Source organism: Chanos chanos, chromosome 4, assembly GCF_902362185.1.
Source record: "Chanos chanos chromosome 4, fChaCha1.1, whole genome shotgun sequence".
NCBI classification, from domain to species: domain Eukaryota; kingdom Metazoa; phylum Chordata; class Actinopteri; order Gonorynchiformes; family Chanidae; genus Chanos; species Chanos chanos.
Genome location: NC_044498.1, coordinates 24174380 through 24192828, shown reverse-complemented (window position 1 = coordinate 24192828; position 18449 = coordinate 24174380). Strand labels below are relative to the sequence as shown.

General features: G+C 38.4%; 2 protein-coding genes across 4 annotated transcripts; one reads left to right on the top strand and one right to left on the bottom strand.

The window, feature by feature from the left end:
- Nucleotides 1–2890: 2890 nt before the first annotated feature.
- Nucleotides 2891–7569, bottom strand: mep1a.1 (meprin A, alpha (PABA peptide hydrolase), tandem duplicate 1). The gene is made up of 13 exons (XM_030772194.1): nt 7510–7569; nt 7355–7379; nt 7226–7267; nt 7008–7048; nt 6814–6889; nt 6512–6629; nt 5705–5880; nt 5290–5511; nt 4909–5055; nt 4582–4797; nt 3642–4106; nt 3160–3333; nt 2891–2940 (listed from the first exon to the last, which is right to left on the bottom strand). The coding sequence occupies exons 1-13, from the start codon at nt 7567–7569 to the stop codon at nt 2891–2893; spliced, it is 1812 nt and encodes a 603-aa protein (XP_030628054.1).
- Nucleotides 7570–11108: 3539 nt separating this feature from the next.
- On the top strand, nt 11109–18020 carry pla2g7 (phospholipase A2, group VII (platelet-activating factor acetylhydrolase, plasma)). 3 transcript variants are annotated; one of them, XM_030771985.1, is made up of 11 exons: nt 11109–11196; nt 12183–12328; nt 13319–13469; nt 13817–13910; nt 14010–14078; nt 14646–14808; nt 15129–15242; nt 15929–16020; nt 16164–16334; nt 16695–16843; nt 17225–18020. In XM_030771985.1, the coding sequence occupies exons 1-11, from the start codon at nt 11181–11183 to the stop codon at nt 17323–17325; spliced, it is 1266 nt and encodes a 421-aa protein (XP_030627845.1). In that variant the 5' UTR covers nt 11109–11180; the 3' UTR covers nt 17326–18020. The 3 variants fall into 3 exon arrangements, with proteins under 3 accessions (XP_030627845.1, XP_030627844.1, XP_030627847.1); XM_030771984.1 differs by lacking the exon at nt 11109–11196 and adding an exon at nt 11440–11646; XM_030771987.1 differs by lacking the exon at nt 11109–11196 and adding an exon at nt 11992–12063.
- The last annotated feature ends 429 nt before the right edge of the window (nt 18021–18449 follow it).

Here is an 18449-nt window from a genome sequence, read left to right as displayed (position 1 = left end):
TATCTTCACCAATAAAGTCTGTGAGGACTGTGATACTTTGATCTGGCAACGTAGAGAATAATTACCAGCGATCACTTGGTGTGAACATTTTTTTTCTGTGACCTTTGGTTATATGGAGGCTCATAACCAAAGGACATAACTAAATGTCAGCATTTTCATACAGCTCAACTCACGTGGGCGCCTTGCTAAGAAACATGAACAGCCTTGCTCTAATCTCGTCTAATAATTGATAAAGTGACGATATTATGAACGCAGGTTGTTGCTGATGTTTTTGTTTGCCACCCAACGATCTGACAAAGGAGCAAACCTATTTTGCATATATAGTATTTAACCAGACTCCTATTAGCTGATCGGAAGATTAAACCACTGAAACTTAAACCATAACATTTCCTGATGCTACTTCAGCACATAGGAAGCCAAATGCAAAAATATACTACACCCCACCTGTTCTGAGGTGTCAGTGGTCTCAGTTTGTGTGTGTGTGTGTGTGTGTGTGTGTGTGTGTGTGTGTGTGTCTGTGTAGCTTTGCCTCGATATCTATGGACTACAAACAGATACACGGCTTTTTTACATGATGAACATCCGGATCCCATAATTGTTCCTGTTGGAGTGAAGCACTACAACAATAACAAGGTAACTCTGTGATATAATGTTTCCACATCACAACAGTTAAAGACTGACTAGGAGTCAGTAAGCTTTTTAGAGTAGTCTCTTGCTGTCAATAAAGCTTGGCGATGTGACGTTTGTAATACATGTGTTTAGCAGGGGTACAATTAGTGTTCTTGACAGTGTCTGTGACTGCGCACAATCTCACTGGGATCGCACATGTGAGGTTATGGCAAACCACATTTTTCACGTTTTACGAAGCAATCCATCCGTGTACCAGCTGATCATGTCTGATAGGCCCCCAGTGTAGAATGTGGCTCTATGTTTTTGTTTGAACTATGCTTACATGCAGTAAGCACCAAAATGCTGATACAAAATTCTAGTGTCTAAATCAAAATTCATATAAATCTAAATATATATATATGTATGTATGTGTGTGTGTGTGTGTGTGTGTGTGTGTATGCTGTATATATATATATACTTTGTTTGTTTGTTTGTTTGTTTTGTTCAAAAAAAGAAAAGCAAACATCAGTTTTACAGACTGTTTTGTTTGGAAGAGTATACTTTAATTTGAATGAACCAGCAGAGGTTTTATTATGAAGGCTGAAGAGGAGAGAAGGGTGAAACAGTACAGCACCAAGAGTCGGTCAAGCACACACCAACTATGCTATTTTACATTGTTTTTAAAACTCCACATTAAACTGATGGATACAGTCATACCTAGTCTTCATACCTACTCTTGCTGTTTATGTGAAACTGCATGTGTCAGAGTGTAAGGCCTTGGGTGTTTGAATCACAGACAATATAAGAGGAAGAAAGAGAGAGAGTGTGTGTGTGTGTGCGTGTGCGTGTGCATGTGTGTGTGTGTGTGTGAGTGAATAAGAGATGAGAGAGAGAGAGAGAGAGAGAGAGAGAGAGAGAGAGACAGGAACTTGCTGTTTGTAGGAGAACCGTTACAGAACTGAAAAAATGCTGAGTAATCATGGCAGCTACCATAAGAACCAGATAGTAAGATGTATGATGGATATGATTATATAACTATATAACACTACATGTGCACAAAGTTGACGGTAAAATAGTGACATTGTGTGTGTGTGAGGCTGCGTGTGTGTGTGTGTGTGTCTGAGTATAACTTTAGATTTTATAATGAAAAGGCCTATCCAATGTTGTCCTGAGACTTTAATAAGGGAAGGGAATAAAACCGGCAGTATGTAAGTGCATGGTTGTATGAGGTACATAATAAGTATATGATTATGATACATTGCTGAGCATTTTTTGGAATATGAGTGGACAAAACTAATAACAGATTAAACTCCTTTTCATGCATAATTACATACACAAATGGCCACAGTCTTGATCCCTCTGAGTCGCATTTACATCTCTGCACGATTTCACCCCTGTTCACAGACAGAAAACACACAAGTCACTTTCTACTGTGAAACACATGCAGCACTCAGACCGGGCTTGCTTATGACGTCTGTGACAATGAGAAGAATACAACTTGTATTGATAAAAATGAGTTGCGTTGTTTCAGCACCGTTAATGGCTTAATTCAGCGATGTGATAACACATATAGAGGAAAAATACACTTTTAGCTTGATCTCTTTGTGTTTTACAGGAGAATACACAAGTCTAAATCACAGAATTCTTGATAATATTAGTGCATTGGATTTACAGAGTATTACTGTGCATCAGGTAATGAAATGTTTCAGATATACAATGAATGCAGAAATACATAAGTGTTTTAATATTTCAGGAAGGGGTAGTCACTGCCCAAATGACTGTCTTGTGACAGGAAAGAATGAGACTGCAGTAATTACAGTGCCAACTGACACTGTGTATGAGTTCTTCACTTCCACTTTTTTACCGTGTGCTCAGCTGCGTCACGGCAATGACGCATTGGGAAGCAAAGTGTTGGTCTCTCACAGTAAAGACATGTTGTTTGAGACATTAAGGCTGACACGCGGATAGTGTAAGCATTTTCCTCACGGATTCAACTTCCCCTGAACAGGTACAGTTATGAGGACTGTTTGACAAGATGTTGTTTTTGAGTAAAGTGACTGAAGTGATACTTTGAAAATTATGGGTTTTTGGCATGTCTTTGTTGTGTCTCACAGAGTGGTGGCTAAAAAGTGAAAAAATTACAGTCTGACATGAGCAATCATTAGTATTTTAATTTGAGAGGGTCTAGTTATACAGTCAAATTTATGATAGCAATTGGTGATCTGTAAAGAGCTAATCTGCAACATTCTGGTCTTATGCTGAACTCACCTTGTCTGTCCTCTCACTGCTGTGGTACGATGGGAACTTCAGACTGTTTCAGCGGCGTTAAGTCTAGAAAAGATAGCATTGTTGCTGTGACCTTACCATCAGAATAAGCTATAAAGTGCTATCTGTGCTGATTAGGGCGATAAGCATGGATAGATGCACATCGGCCAATGACTGATCATGATTGTACATTTGTCTAAGCCAAAACTTTCTGCTGATGTCAAAAGCTTTAGGAAATCATGATCAGCTCCTTGAAAAAGCTCATATTTCTCAGCTTACACTGACCTTCAAAATCGATGAAGATGATGAGGTCATCATTTTTTAGATAGTTCCGTCTATGCAAGTCAAAATGCTTGATGAAGTTGCGCCACCCTCTTGATTGACCCCTGTAACACTTGCATTCAGGGTCAAACGCTCCCACTTTTGTTGGATTGTCCCAGAACAGTGTCCCATCGGTAGCTGCAAAAGAAAAAAAAAAACAAAAACTTTGCTCAGAAGACAGCCACCATAGCACCAAAAAGTGTGTAGAATCAATTTATATTTTCAGGTATCACTACGTCTACAGTTTCAATCTGAATTAAATTGTTTAAGTCCATAGACAACCATAAAATTACTGTTGTTGTAACACAGAAATGAAAGTCCATCAGAACATTGGATCCAATCCTTGGACCAACTTTCTTTTATTAGTTATTTAAACTTTCACGTTCCATTAGAGACTTGACAAAAAAATCTGCATAAAACTGAGGGGTAATGATAAATTGTCGTACTGGTGGCCATATCTGTAGTCAAACTGCGAGCGGAGGACATGCGGAGCTTGATGTCTGGGTCCTGGTCCATCACCACAAGAGTGGCCTGTCTGTCCAAGGCTGGCCACTGCATGACCACATCATTCTCACCACTAGCCAAGTGGAAGTACAGGCCGGTGTAGTTGCCTGTGTAATCAGAGTATCCTGAATAAGGTCGCACATGGACGCCAAAACCATAGCCTTCAGGGCTATAGAAACGAGGGCTGTCCAGATATGTGCTTTCAGTGGCAGTCTCCAAGATTTGGGAGAAATTGTGAATCTGCCAGACAGCAGCAGGGCAACGTGTCTCAGTCAGGCTGATGTCATCGATGAAAATGCCACCGCTTGATCCACTTGGATCTCCCCGCACAGCCTGGAATGCATAACGGAATTTCGCCCCAACTTCCACTGGCACGTGTGCAATTTTCCATGCATGATTACCATCAGCTGAGGGTAGAGAGACACAAAAAACACAGGAACATATGTACAAACATATATATATATATATATGTGTGTGTGTGTGTGTGTGTGTGTGTGTGTGTGTATGTATATATATATATATATATATAAACACCAATGTAAATATAATGCATTGTAATGTCTACTGGTTGTACATTGCAGTTATCTTTAATTTATACTGTATTAAACAGGAAGAAATGTAATCCTGTATAACGCAAATAAGCATAGTTAGAGGTGAAAATAACGTAGAATCTTCTAACATGAGAAAATTACTATTCCAACACTGGAATTAATGAGATTTAGTACCAACAGTTAGAAACTGTAAGAATTAAAATGATATGAGAACTATAGGGTGCCAGATCACTTTCCATAGCTCACTCAGAGGTACTTTCCATAGCTCTGAGTTTACATACACAAAACTCCTGCCTTGTCACCAGTTTTAATTTTGTCTGAAAATAATTACCCCAAATCGTGTGCACTTTCATTAGTTTGCGAACTGTCCCTGTGCCATCATCCATCTTGACCCAGATAACCAGCCTGTCTTTGACGCTCCCTGACATTTTGTAGAAGAACTGAAGACACTGCAGCTTTCTCCTGGGGTAGAGGATCCGTGACTCGAGAAGGGCAGACTCTTCTGCCTTCCCTACTGAAGTGTCGAAGTGCATAAAGTATCCTGCATCTGAAAAAAAAAGATGAGAGAAAGGGGAAATGGAAAATAAGGCACAACATGTTAGCCAAATGACTGGTTTGATGTATCTTTTCAAATGTGAGGTAATGGCTTCACTCTTACCTCTACACTGTCCAAGGTGAGTGTGGTCCTCAGAACCAGGGCTGCCTTTGGTGTGGATCCAATCAGCATCATCAGTGGAGCTCTGAATCATTCCGCACACGTTGATGTACTCAAAAGTACACTGGTCCAGTAACGTAAGAGGGGAAGCTGGAAGTAAGCAGTCCACATGCTAACACTGTGCAAGTTGTGCAAATTAGTCAACACTTTGTAAATAAATTACAAAAGGGTAGGTGTGTATTCATTAAAAAAAATAAATACAAAACTTTATGGTGGGTGGATTGAGAGGAAAAAAGATACACTAAATGTTTACAGTCAGTGTGTGGGGATGCTGGAAATGATTGAGTATTGCTAAAATTTAAATGATACTTTTTAAGCTCTTACTGCAGTTATACATTCGATTGAGTCTCACAACGTCCAGTTCGCTGAAATCCAGATACTGGCCGATGATGTTAAAGAATTCTGGGATGTTGGTGGTAATGGTAGGAATGTTAGGGTCTTTGTTGAAAGCAAATGGACGGTAGTGCATGACAGATTCATAATCATAAGGAGTGTTCTGGTCCGTCACGAAACTGTCGTCGTACTTGTTAAAGTTATGCTCCAGGCCTGAAAAGGAAGAAATCAAACCAAAACGCACACCAAGTTCAGGCTACACTGGAACACAATAGTGTATTGAATCTGTAGAGATGTTGGTGATGCAAACAAATCAGAACTCTACCCTCAAATAACAATGACTGACTATTTTAAATTCTCAGTAAAGAGTAAAGAAGCTGGATGAAATCTCTCTGATGGGGCTAACCTGGGAGAACTTGATCAAGCCAGATCTTAACGTAGTCATCTCGGTCCTGACGTGACTGCATGTGGTAAAAACCAAGGGCGTGAAGGAGCTCATGTTCAATTACAGCCTTATGGTCACAGCCTGAGCCTAAAGACAGGACCTGCCCATTCTGCTGGTCCCCTACCATGGACCAACATCTGGACACAACATCACGGACAGGAGAGACAGGTTGAAAGCCCACACGCATTCTCTTCCTGTCATATTCATAATTTGCATGATATTCTCTACCCCACTGACAGAGCAAGAGTGCTAAGTAATCTATAAACTGTCACTGTCATTTTCACTGTCTTATGAATTTTATATGGCCGTGCTCTAATTCATATTCAGAGTGCACAGTTCTAGGATAGGATAAAATACCTTTGATTATGTCAACATGCTGATAAAAAATCATGATAGTAAAACCTTTAGTGTTGAAATATAATCCTGAGAAAGTAAAGGACAAAAATAAAATATGGAGTAAAGATAAGATATGATTTGATTTATTTATCCCAGATAAAAATGATGTGCCACAGCTGCTCAGGTAATACACATAACAAGGTGCTTGGAAAAAAAACAAGAAGAAGAAAGTACTAAAAATATATGAATATGAATATGAATAACCTTGAGCCTATCTGTTCCAGGACTATTGGAAGACAAAGAAGAAAACAGTGAATAGGAAAAAGTCCTTAGAGGCCACTTAAAACATGTTTTCACCTTTGGACTGTTTGATGGTGCAAGACAAACAATATTTAACTCTATGATTAATTATTATTTTTGATTAAGTCATACCCGTCTCGTTTCTCAAACTTGATATAGGACTTCTCCCCTTCATAAGGTTTGAAATCGATACAGGACTTCAGGCGATACATTTCAAACGCTTGGAAGATGGCTCCTTTGGCGTTCAGGTCTAAGCACAAAAAATGAATAACAGATTGCATGGAAAAAACATTTGTAAAAAGTATTGGATAATGACAACAGAACATAAGGTGTGCATAGTTTTTTAAGGGATATATCGTATACTGTTGTTGGGAATCACCGCATCAGTTATGACAGCATTCATTCATCACAGTAAATTTTCGTTTGACACCTACCCAGGCTGTCGGACAGGATGTAGGGGATCGGAAACTTCCATCTGTATGTTGTATTGATTAGAGCACTACGGGAAGACTGGTCAAAATAGGACCAATCAGCACTCAAACAGAGGTTTAACAGGAAAAAGTCTTTGAGATTACAGGAGCTGAACCACTAATGTGGTTTTAATTTTAAAGGAGTTACATGCACTTACAGGCAAGGCAATGTCTCCCTCAATCAAGGGCGTTTTGGATCCTGAGAACCAAAAACCAAGATCATTTTGAAATTCAGTTTAAAAAGCATAAATTATTGTATGGAGTTTTCAAAACATGGTGCGTGTTAGATGTGTTTAAACAGTAATGTTAAACTTGACAGACAAACAATAACATTTAAAGAAAAATAAATAAATAAATAAAAAGAAACTATGCTCACCCAAGTTAATGAACGGATTAACATTCGGTTCATCTTCCACCTCTGTGAAAAGACAAGAAATCTCTCGTGTTTTAAAAACTTTAAAAAATAATTGCAAATTGAGACATCTGGATAGCTAACTGAACTTACCATACACTCTAGACAATCTTGGAATCTAAACAGGGACAAAAAGAGAGAGAAAAGTATTTGGTACTCAGTAAACAAGAGATACCCACGAAACAACCATATGCTCTAAAATTCTAGCAGCGAGAGTGGTAAGTACGGATAAGAATTTAATCACTCACAGAACGGGAGCTGGTCCCTGCAACTAGCACCAAACAGAAGAGTAGGTTCCACACAGACATTGTGAGAATGGCTGAGGTTGAGAATTTTACCTTTGATTAAAAGGTAAACTAGCTAGTGAGAACTTTAGCCTTTGATTATGTGAATTATGGCCTCACAAGTAATGAAAAACCTTGAAGCATTTTGCTGATGGTGACTGTATTGTTTTACGACCAGCAAAGCATGCGTGCTCTTCGGTACAATGTAAGTAAATATGGTGCAGTTAAAGACAACTGATCAAGATAAGACAAATACTGCTTTCACAATTCAGTGTTCTGCGCAGTAGGTTTTATAGTCCTTTTCATATTCAACTATGCACTGTGCGCTCCTTTGAGAAATTTCAAAGAAAACACTGATAAATATAAATATTCATAGAGCGGTTCTATTCTTCATCTGTTTGGGAAAAACCTCTCCTGTTCAAATTCACAGATGCTGTGCCTATAGTCCTTTACATAATGCAGAGAAATTGGGGTACCTGATATTTTTGAACATATCAAAACTGGGGCCCCCGACAACTATTTCCTCTCTAAAGTTCTCAGTCTATCTGAAGTTGTGGATAGATTACTCACAAAATATTACCAGCTGCATCCACTGTAGGAGGGAATAACTTTATCGCTATCCCACCTTTACCACTAATGGTTTGCACTGTTGCCTCACAGTAAAGAGATTTGGGTATGAGTCCTGATCCAGGTCCTCTCTGTGTGGTTTGGGTGTTCTACCTGTGTTTTGTGGGTCTCCTCTGGCTGACCACTGCCTCTGAGTAGCTACTTAGAATGACTGAAATGCAGAGGACCAGTTTCCTTGCTGGGATCAAGAAAGTGTAACTTAACGTTCATGCTGGAAAGCTTACAGACACGACAGTCCAGATTATGGACTGTAGACAGCTATTTGAAATGTCTTACCAGTGATCTGGTTTATCTGAGCTCACATCTCAACACAAAAGCATAAACTGTCATTTCAGCATCTCAGCATTCAGCTGACAAAATCATTTAAGAATAGGAAGCTATCATATCAGGCAATAATGAAATCATAAAAACATGACACAGATATTAAAATGTGATCAGTGTTCTAATCTACTGCAGCATACTAAGCTAAATTAAGCGGAGATGCACAAGTGTTGGAATGGTGGCATTATGGGCTTTGAAGGAGTTATCTGATCAGGGCCATGGAGACAACATGCTGTGAATAAAAATGACTGACATAAAGATACTGTCTCTGAAAAACAACGGAAACTTGCTAAAGTATTCAAATTAAATACTTTTTTTTTCCTTTGACCTGGTATGGCGATAACACAGTGTGCTCATGTCATCCCACAGTCAATGTGATCTGCTGTCTTGTGGTCTGATATAGAGAGCTGTTAGATCGTATCATTAACATACTTGTCACCGGCAGGAAGTTTACAAAGTCCAAAAACAGTCAAATGACATTTAGCTCTATTAAATAAGGCTAACAGGTTCTCAACAGCTTTTCAACGATCACTTCTCCTATAGTTTCAGCAGTCTAGATAGACAAGGAGGCCTCCATCTTGTTTGTTTTAAAAACTGGTTAAAATCGCAGTGCATGTCGTTGCACTGAGATTTGAAAGTGCAAATTGAAAATTGCAAATTGAAGAGCATTTGCACGTAAGTGTACAAAACTCAGGTAAAAGGAAATTCATTATATCCGTGAACTTTGATATTATTCCATCTGGTTTTGAGTCAATGCTGAATTGAACTTAAAATGAATAGTTACTTTCAACTCAGTTCTTGATATTTGAATTCAAGTTGGAATTGACAACAGCCAAAAACCACATTCAAGAAGCCCAAGGAGCATCTTAGACTCATCACCCACGGACAAACTGACCAGTCTCCTCACTTTGGAAGATCCTTGATGCGAAAACCCTCATCTGTTTCCGAACCAAAGTCCCATCGGCAGCGACCATCCAATAATTCCCCCCTTTTTACCCGATCGTCACTGAGTTGGGCCTGCTCTTCTCCCTTTCTACTCATTTCCTCACTACCATTAGTGTAAGTAGCTCCACTTGAACATCACTCAGCTGGATTCTTTTGGTTAAGTGCGCCTTTTTCTGAGTAATAATTAACACATGTATAAGGTTGTTCCATGCAGGTATTCTGAAAATAGTGAGGTTGTTGTCACTGTCTAGTTTGTTAGTCACCCTGTGTGTAGTTTAGATGTTGTATGTGTGTGAGTAGCAAATGCGCCTAGGTTGATTGTTGTACTAAAACTGACATTTGCATTTCTATTTCTGAGTATGTGAAAAATCATTTCCTAGTTTACTGAATGAGATAAAGTTTACTGATTGTGATGAACAAAGAACTTAGTTATCTAGGACAATTTAATTCAAAGAGTATAAGTATGCTTGCTTAATGCCATAATTTAATATTTATTAAGACTACTGAAGAATTGTTTTGAATAATTTCTAGCCTGTGTTCAGAGCGCTGAGTTATACATATAGTTTTTCAGAAGAGCTGTAACTTAACTGGGTTCAGATTCTCAAATGAAGTGATACTTGTATTCAGCCCAATATTCAGTGACTGTGAACCATTAACTGCAATTTATCTGTACTACTGTCACAACATTCCACAACTAAAAGAGGTTTTACCCGCAGTAACTGAGCATAGCCCACTCACAACTTACTGGGCCATCAAGGAGATGGCCCAGAAAGCTATTTAAAGAGCTGCTTGAAGCTTTCATTTAGTCTGATGGGTTTTGCTGGGGAGGTTTAGTAAGCTCAAGTGGACAAACAAACAAACAAAACTGACTTTACTTGTAACACACTCAACGAGCAGTGAGCAGTGTAATGGAGCCTCTGCATTTAACCCATCTCAACACCGGTGAGCGCACACAGTCTGAGCTAGGAGCAGTGTGTTGTGAGAGTTGTGTGAAGTTTGTTTTGGTACTTTTGATAGATAGGACCGACCAACATTAACATTAACACACTCCACATACCCATAAGAGATTTGTGCTGTTGCTTATCAGAAATATAAATGTGCAAACTGTTGTCATATACTATTTGCATGTCCTCTGTTTATAATTAGCAGTCACCCTGCTCTGGGGGCACACAGGAGCATGTCAGTATTCTTGTGGAAGAATATTAAGGGAGAGGAAAGGGTCATACCCAGGTCCTATGGTACATAAAGTACAGACACAACCACTGGAAATATTTCTTTATTTTCCTTTGTTTAAAATTTGGTTTCAGCAAACTGGTTAAAATACCAAAACAACGCTACATTTTGTGCGGATGTGTCACATCATAAAGGAAACAAGCAACCAAAAAAAAAAAAAAAAACCCAAAACAAACAAACAAACCCACCATTAAACCGTATGACCAAAAGTACGGGATTCATGTTCATGCCACAAAAGGAGTTATACTGAATCTACATTGGATTAAGTTCAGCTATCTGTCATACTTCCTGAGTTGTGCGTAAAGGTGGTGTGGTGAGAGAGCGTCCGTCTATCCAGGGTACTAAATTAATAATTAACTTGCCCTTACACAGCTGGACACAGCAATGTGTTACAAGTGTAGCCAGACACCACGTGGTCCGCTGCACTGGATTTAAAGTTGACTCAAAGCAGTTGTGGTTAAGTTGATAAACCTGACCTGGAGTCTATCTATCTATTTAAATGAAGAAGAATGGATGTATCTTTTGGTAATATTTGTCGATCTGCAAATGTCAACGCCTTACTCCTTAGTGCAAATTTAGGGATTAAAATAAGTGTTTATGAACATGACTGACACGAAAGCTCTTTGTTTTCTATGTAACGTGCCACGAATTATATATATTTTTTTACTATTTCTTTGAAAAATACAATGTTTAAGTTATTTAATTTAATTGAAATTTGCGTTTAAAATCAGACTTGATGCCCTAATACATAGTCTTGTCATTGCTGCTATTGACCTTCTTCATTTGGTTTTGGGGAATGCAGTAAGTTAAGCTCCTCCCTTTAGCTTCTTTGCAGACACATAGCATTAACTGAACATATGGGCTGCTAACGGCTAGTGTGTGGATGACTGAAACCTTGGTGGATGTTTACCTTCAGTAAATTTATACAACTGACTTTGGTCAAGAGGATATACGAATGGTCAAAGTCGAAGAAAGGTATGACAAGCTCTTTCACTGGTCAGTGCGACTTGGAGAGTAATCATTAGCTGGTTGATTTGCTGTCAGTTCTGTTAAATAAGAGTTCATAGGGACAGGAGTCATGTTTAAGACTTCCACCCAATTACAGTTCTTCTGATCTCAGCGGTCTACGTTAGTGTACACTGTAATTTTTAAGATAAAGAGTGACAAACTCAGAGACGAACCGTTGATTAAACTGTTGCCCTTTCTCCCTAAAGCTACTAAAACCGCTATATGTCTAGTATGCCCATTAGCTAACTAAATCTGCTAACATTGATTTTGTTCACCTAAACGATAAGTCACGTACTTATATGGGGATTTATCGACATACACAGAAATTGAAGCTCAAGACAAAACTACTATCAATATTTTGAAACTCTTGTCTGTCCTAGCTAGGTAACGATGACTCCGAAATTGTTCAAGAACTTGTCACACGGCTGTGGCTTTCCGTAATTGTGAAGTCTTGTGTATGCGAGATGTGTTTTGTAATGATGTGTTCATTTCCTGTTTGTCAGCTTTAAGCTACAGTCACAAGTGGAATCGACTGGCGTTTCTTGCAATGGGAAACAACGGTGGCCATAATAACAGCTTGGGTGTCCCTCCAGGAAAGGGACCCCATCAAGTGGGATGCACGGATGTCATGGTGGGCCACACAGTACAGGTAAACAATGTCCTCTTTGCGCAAGGAGCATATGAGGCTTCTGCCGAACATGAGGTTGTCTCTGTAGAAGTATTCGTAATGATCAGTATCAGCCAACAGAACAATGACAGTTCTTAAAGAGGTCCCTGCCAGTGTAACCTGGGTTGACCTTATCACTACTTAGACGGTGGGGGAAAAAAAAGAGCAACAGACGATACCTAGATAGCAAGCAGTTATTCATGCATATCAGCTTTTATCTTTTTTCAGCTCTCAAGTTCATATGTATGTCTCACTGATGATGAAACCCTGATTGTTTGTCATGGTCAGACATGCTTATTTTATTTATTTTATTTGAGTTTACAGAAACAGACCAACTCTTGCTAACCACTCTTGGTTTCAGAACTGGCAGTGTGTGTGTGTGTGTGTGTGCGTGTGTGTGTGTATGTATGTCTGTTGGAGCCTGTGTCCCATTAGTGACATTTGCTCCAGTGTGGGGTGCACACAAGTGAGGTAATAACAGATATGAGGCTTGACTGTGGGGAGGCTTCATGGCTCATTGTCTGCCCAGTCAAATTGAGTCAAACAGTTCTACCTAACATTGAAATTGAGTTATTATAAACTGGCAGTCTATTATTTTTGACATATTCTTTATAACAATTATTTGATCACTTTAAGGAATTAGAATTTACAAGTGTGTAGTATTCACTGTCTGATGAATGTTATTTCTCTTTAGTTTGATGTTACTGATTGATTTCCCCCACTTACAACATCAGTTGGAACAATAAAACTTTATTTAAATACTGTTACTATGTAGTTAATGAATATAAAACAGAGTGTTCTTTCTGATAGAGTGAGAGATTAAGTGCTAAATGTTTTTCTGAGTATATCTCTTTTGATATTGACTTTAATATTAATTTAATTAATTTTAAAATTTGCTAGTTATTATGCCTCCTAAAGTTGGTACCCCTTTCCTGTTTGTTGTACCATGAAACTGTTGCTGAAATCTTTCAGGGGACTTTCTTTCGGCTTTACTACCCGTGCCAAGCTTCAGACAGTGCCGAAAACCCAGACTGGATACCACGCAGGGAATACTTCAGTGGACTTGCAGACTTCATGAAAATGAATAGAACCCTGAGTGAAAGGATTTTTAACTACCTGTTCGGTATTGTATATTTATTTATGAATTTATTTTACAGGAGTATATGCGTGTATTGTCATCTTTCAGAGATGAAATATCACAGTGCTGCTCACACTGTTCAGAGTTATTCAGTCCTTTCAGACCACACTTTTGATAGACAGTCTCAGTTTACTGCGTTTACTGCAGTTGTTTATTACATATAGGTTTTTTTCCTCCCTCTCTCTATGTATATTCTTTAGTTTGTCACAAACTAATCTAAATGCAGAGGGCAGTCTTTGTGAAATATTTACTTATAATAAGAATTTTACCTGCGGCAAGACTTTGCTGTTCCTGTGTTTTATTCGGGGCCCATCTAATCAAGTTATTTTCAGGATCCTTTAAAATCCCTGCTGCCTGGAATGCATCATTTAAACCAGGTGGGAAATACCCAGTCATTATCTTCTCTCACGGACTTGGGGCCTTCAGGTATGTATATGGTTTATGTGCTCACTTTTAAGTGAACTGTCACTGAATCAATCACTGTGTCATCCAGTGCTTATATATCTGGTTTATCTCATTGTACAGAACAGTGTATTCAGCCATATGTGTCGAAATGGCCTCCCAGGGTTTTATTGTCGCCTCAGTTGAGCACAGGTAATTTCTGTCTACCACTAAAGCACAAGCATTACACTTAATCATTTCAAAATCCTTAATTTTGGCATCAGAACACAACTGACTGATTTAATTTTGGTCCCTGTGTAAGGGGAAGTTTCTGTTTATGTCAAAGTAAGTGCAGACAATGGGACAAACTAGGTCATCACATTCTTACCAGTAGTGACTGGTGAGTTTGTATCTATTGCATAAAGGCCTTCTGGGAGGCTGTGTCCTGACCCCAGGGCTGTGAGTGCACCACTCGCCCATTCAGAATGGCTATTTATGTGACTGCCTGTGTATACAAACATGTAAACACGCCAGCGAAGCTCTGTTGTTTGCTACCAAAACGGGACTTTTCAGAGTGGGGAAAGTAAACATTGATCTTTTGGTGTTGTTTATAATTTACAGCAATAGTGATCATAATTAACCAAACTTATAAAGTGAGCAGCTGCGGCTTGTTCGTGTTTGTTTATTGGTTTGGTGGTGCACAAGTGTATGTTTTTAATATATGTTTGTTGTTTGTTTGTTTTTTTCTCCACTGACTGATACTGGCTGTGGGTATTTCAGGGATGAATCTGCCTCAGCGACTTTCTATTACAAAGAGAAGAGTCAAGCAGAGCAGACTTCCTGTCAAACTGCCACACCCGCCTCTGATAATCTGGAAGAGGAGTGGATGTACTACAGGCGACTGAAACCAGGCGAGCTTGAATTCCCTCTCAGAAACAAGCAAGTCAGTGACTTTTAATACCAAAACACTGTTTTAGAAGAATATGTATGCACATTTGCTTATGAATCCCCATAAGGTAGCTTGTTTTAAGCTAGAGGGGTGGCATTAGATGGTTTTTAGAGATGATTGCTACGATTAAGAATCCTAAAAAATAAAATATAAAAATCCCCCACCCCACCCCTCCCACACTGATTTAAACTTCTCAGCCTTTGATTTTATGAAAATGAAGGGTGTGTTCTGTCATGTGACAACATCTGACTGTATTTCTTATAACTGTTTGGTTTTTAATGTTTTTTTGGGTTTTTTTAAAATTCTGTCATTAGGTGAAGCAAAGAGCGGACGAGTGTATCAGAGCGCTGGACATTCTCACTGATATTAATTCAGGAAAGTCTGTGGAGAATGTATTGCATTCAGGATTGGACTTGACAACATTGGAGGTGAGCACTGTAATGAGAGTCTTTAACATTAATAATGCTAAAGTACCCAGCTGTATAGAGTTTAATAATGCTAAAGTATCCAGCGGTGTAGAGTTTAATAATGCTAAAGTACCCAGCTGTGTAGAGTTTAATAATGCTAAAGTCCCAGCTGTGTACAGTTTTTCAGAGGAAAAAAAATGGCAATCATAAACATGGCAGTAGTACTACAGGTTGACTACTACTGTATACAATCCTTATTGTCGTTCTCTCTGTGAAACAAAAGTCAGTCTGTGGTCTACCATTGCGTACTTTGGGAGCAGTAAGCAAGAGCATTGAATGGTTTTCAATAGCTATACCATCAAAAGAGATTAGCTATAGACATGGTATTAACAACAGTGACTACAGACATGCCTGGACAGTTGTGTCATATGTTCTTCTGTAAAGCAGGGACAGTAAATGCATCCACTGAAGTCCAGTTTCATCAATTTTGCCCTTTTTGTGACTTCATTGAAACGTCAGTAATGCCAGTAGGTTGCATGTTTGTGTTGCCTGAGATTTCAAGGAAACCTTCAGTAAAACGAGAGGAAAAAATATCCAAACAGACTCGTAACTCTTTGTAGTTAGTACAACTATTTGTGGTTAGTATTTGAATGTTGTACTGGGAACAGTGGTGAATATTGTATTAACATGTCTGAAATTCATTTCAGAATTGCATGGATTTGTGTAGGATAGCAGTCATGGGACATTCCTTTGGAGGAGCGACAGTGATCGAATGTCTGTGCAAGGAGGTCAAGTTTAAGTATGCAGTTCAAAGTTAACTCTCCGTTACATTAGAGCTTTTTTTATGGGTCTGGATTTATAGTGCTTTCCTCTTGATCAACTTGTAACTTGCAAATGTTGAGTAAACTGCCCCCACACCATTGAGGCTGGTCCTGTTCTCAGGTGTGGCGTTGCCCTTGACACCTGGATGTTCCCCCTTGATGAGGAGATATTTCCCAGAGTAAAACAGCCCATCTTCTTCATCAACTCAGAAAAGTTTCAGTGGGCAGGCAACATTATTCGAATGAAGAAGTTGGATTCCGCCATAATTCCAAGGAAAATGATCACTATCAAGTAGGGAAAAATTCACTTTTTGTGAAATTGCAAAGACACAGATTTCTTTTCTTAAATATTGATACTGGTTTTGAGTTATTGTGGAAATAGTTTTCGTCATAGAAAGTTTCTAAAATAACATGACAGAGCAAATGAATTGTTGCCAAAAATTTAACCAAGAGAGACATAAGTTATAAAATCATAACATCACAAAATCGTTTAACTTCTAATAAATTTGGAATGTGGTTAAGCATTTGCAATATCAAGAATGTTTTTTGCTTTTACCAAAAGATTGGATTCTGATGAAGTTAGATGATTTGTTGCTTATGATTTGTTGCTGATGATTTGAGTTTATGTTTACCATTCTACCTTTCACCATAGGGGGACTGTTCATCAGAGTTTTCCAGATTTCACCTTTCTGACGGGATCCTGGATCGGGAAGCTTCTAAAGCTTAAAGGGGAGATTGACCCTCACATAGCCATGGACCTGTCAAACAAAGCCTCACTAGCATTTCTTCAGAGACACTTATGTAAGTTTCTATTTTTCCATCAGTTCATTGCTATAGGTATTATTTAACATTTTTTTCAACGTTGTTCTTCATTTCATGTGAGGGCGGGGAGTACATTTGTAAAGGGTGGTTTTCACTAACAGAGGCATTAGCTCTGCATAGAACTATGTAGCGTTTCGTAGTTCTGCTAAAATTATATGGAAATTGCGTAAAGCAGAAAAGAGAGCACTGACTAGTATTTTTAATTTAGATTTCGACTGTGGAATTTAACGTTACCAATTGGGAAACACTTGCATCTACCTTTCTGTGTTTCATGGGTATACATATATTGTAATGTAAATATGTTAAATCTTTGCAGATTGTCATACAACTGGACTGTAATCAATCTATTCTGTGTTTCAGCTCTTGAGAGAGACTTTGATCAGTGGGACCCCTTAATTGATGGGAAAGATGACAACTTGATTCCAGGCACAAACATAACCTTACTGCAGTCATCAATCTGAATGCGTGCTGAAATACGTTTAAAGAGCAATCACTCAGTCAGGAACTTCAGAAATGAAATTTTTAGTGACTCTCACAGACAGCCTTGACATTTAGGCTGCCTTGGAAGTCAGCACCTTTCATGTTCTGGTGCTTGACTTTTTTTTATTTTTTTAAACACATATCTATGGGAAACCAAGTATCTGTGGTCACTTCCTGCACACAGACTACTCAAATCAGACCATGCATTAACTAATGTTTGACTCTTTCTATCTTGTCCTATGTGCATTCTACAGTTATATAAGGATAAGGATTTTTTTCCCTTTTTAAACCATGTTTCCCACTGCATTTAAAATGTAAAGCTGTCCTTTACATCTTGTTCATACACTACAATAATTTGTTCTTCAAGCCTTTATGTATATCCTTTTTACCACTATTTCCCCCAAATGGAAAGATCATTCTTTCCAACCATTCTCAATAAATGATTTCATCAAAGGGAAGATCAAATACTAGGTTGGAGGAGAAAGGGTCGTTAAACTACATTTTGATATCAGTGGTACAACAGTACACAGTTAGTGCTGTAAAAGCAGTCCTCTATCATGAGACAAGATCTCTCTTAAATTTGAGGTTTTTAATTTATTGCACTGCTTATGTTGCCATGAGAACTGTTTTGTCAATGGTGTTTTGGGAGATTTTCATTAAACTACAGTTGATAAGATATGACACTTGCCATTATTTACCTTTACATTGTTACAAAATGCCATGTAAAGTTTTGTGGCAAATTTTACAATGGATTGAACAAGCTGTAAAAACTGAACTTGTAGTAAAGAAATACCAGAGACCTTATGTTGGCAACAAACAATACTTCTTCGTTTATTTCGCAGATATTCTTCCCAAAAGATGTTAACAGCACTCTTGAATCTTATCCCATCATACATCCTCCCCGAATCGAATGTTATCCAAGAACACAACAAAAATGATCTGGAAACATGTCGTCAAACAAAGTATGTAAACAATACAAACTAGTAATAGAACAGTCACAATGAAACATCAATAGGAAAGAAAGAAACGTTATTAAGGGTGGAAAAAAGATCCAGATGCTAGCTTTACTATGTTATTTCACATAGTCATAAAATAACATTCAAGT

What these genes read in the sequence shown, in the direction of transcription:
- mep1a.1 (XM_030772194.1), bottom strand. Translation starts at nt 7,569, where the DNA reads ATGTCTGTGTGGAACCTACTCTTCTGTTTGGTGCTAGTTGCAGGGACC. An exon ending in AGGGAGACATTGCCTTGCCT is followed by an intron (nt 6,890 to 7,007) that starts GTAAGTGCATGT and finishes TATTTTGACCAG; the next exon opens with TCTTCCCGTAGTGCTCTAAT. An exon ending in CATCTTCATCGATTTTGAAG is followed by an intron (nt 2,941 to 3,159) that starts GTCAGTGTAAGC and finishes TATCTTTTCTAG; the next exon opens with ACTTAACGCCGCTGAAACAG.
- pla2g7 (XM_030771984.1), top strand. Translation starts at nt 11,574, where the DNA reads ATGTTTACCTTCAGTAAATTTATACAACTGACTTTGGTCAAGAGGATA. An exon ending in GTCGCCTCAGTTGAGCACAG is followed by an intron (nt 14,079 to 14,645) that starts GTAATTTCTGTC and finishes TGGGTATTTCAG; the next exon opens with GGATGAATCTGCCTCAGCGA. An exon ending in TCCCTCTCAGAAACAAGCAA is followed by an intron (nt 14,809 to 15,128) that starts GTCAGTGACTTT and finishes TTCTGTCATTAG; the next exon opens with GTGAAGCAAAGAGCGGACGA.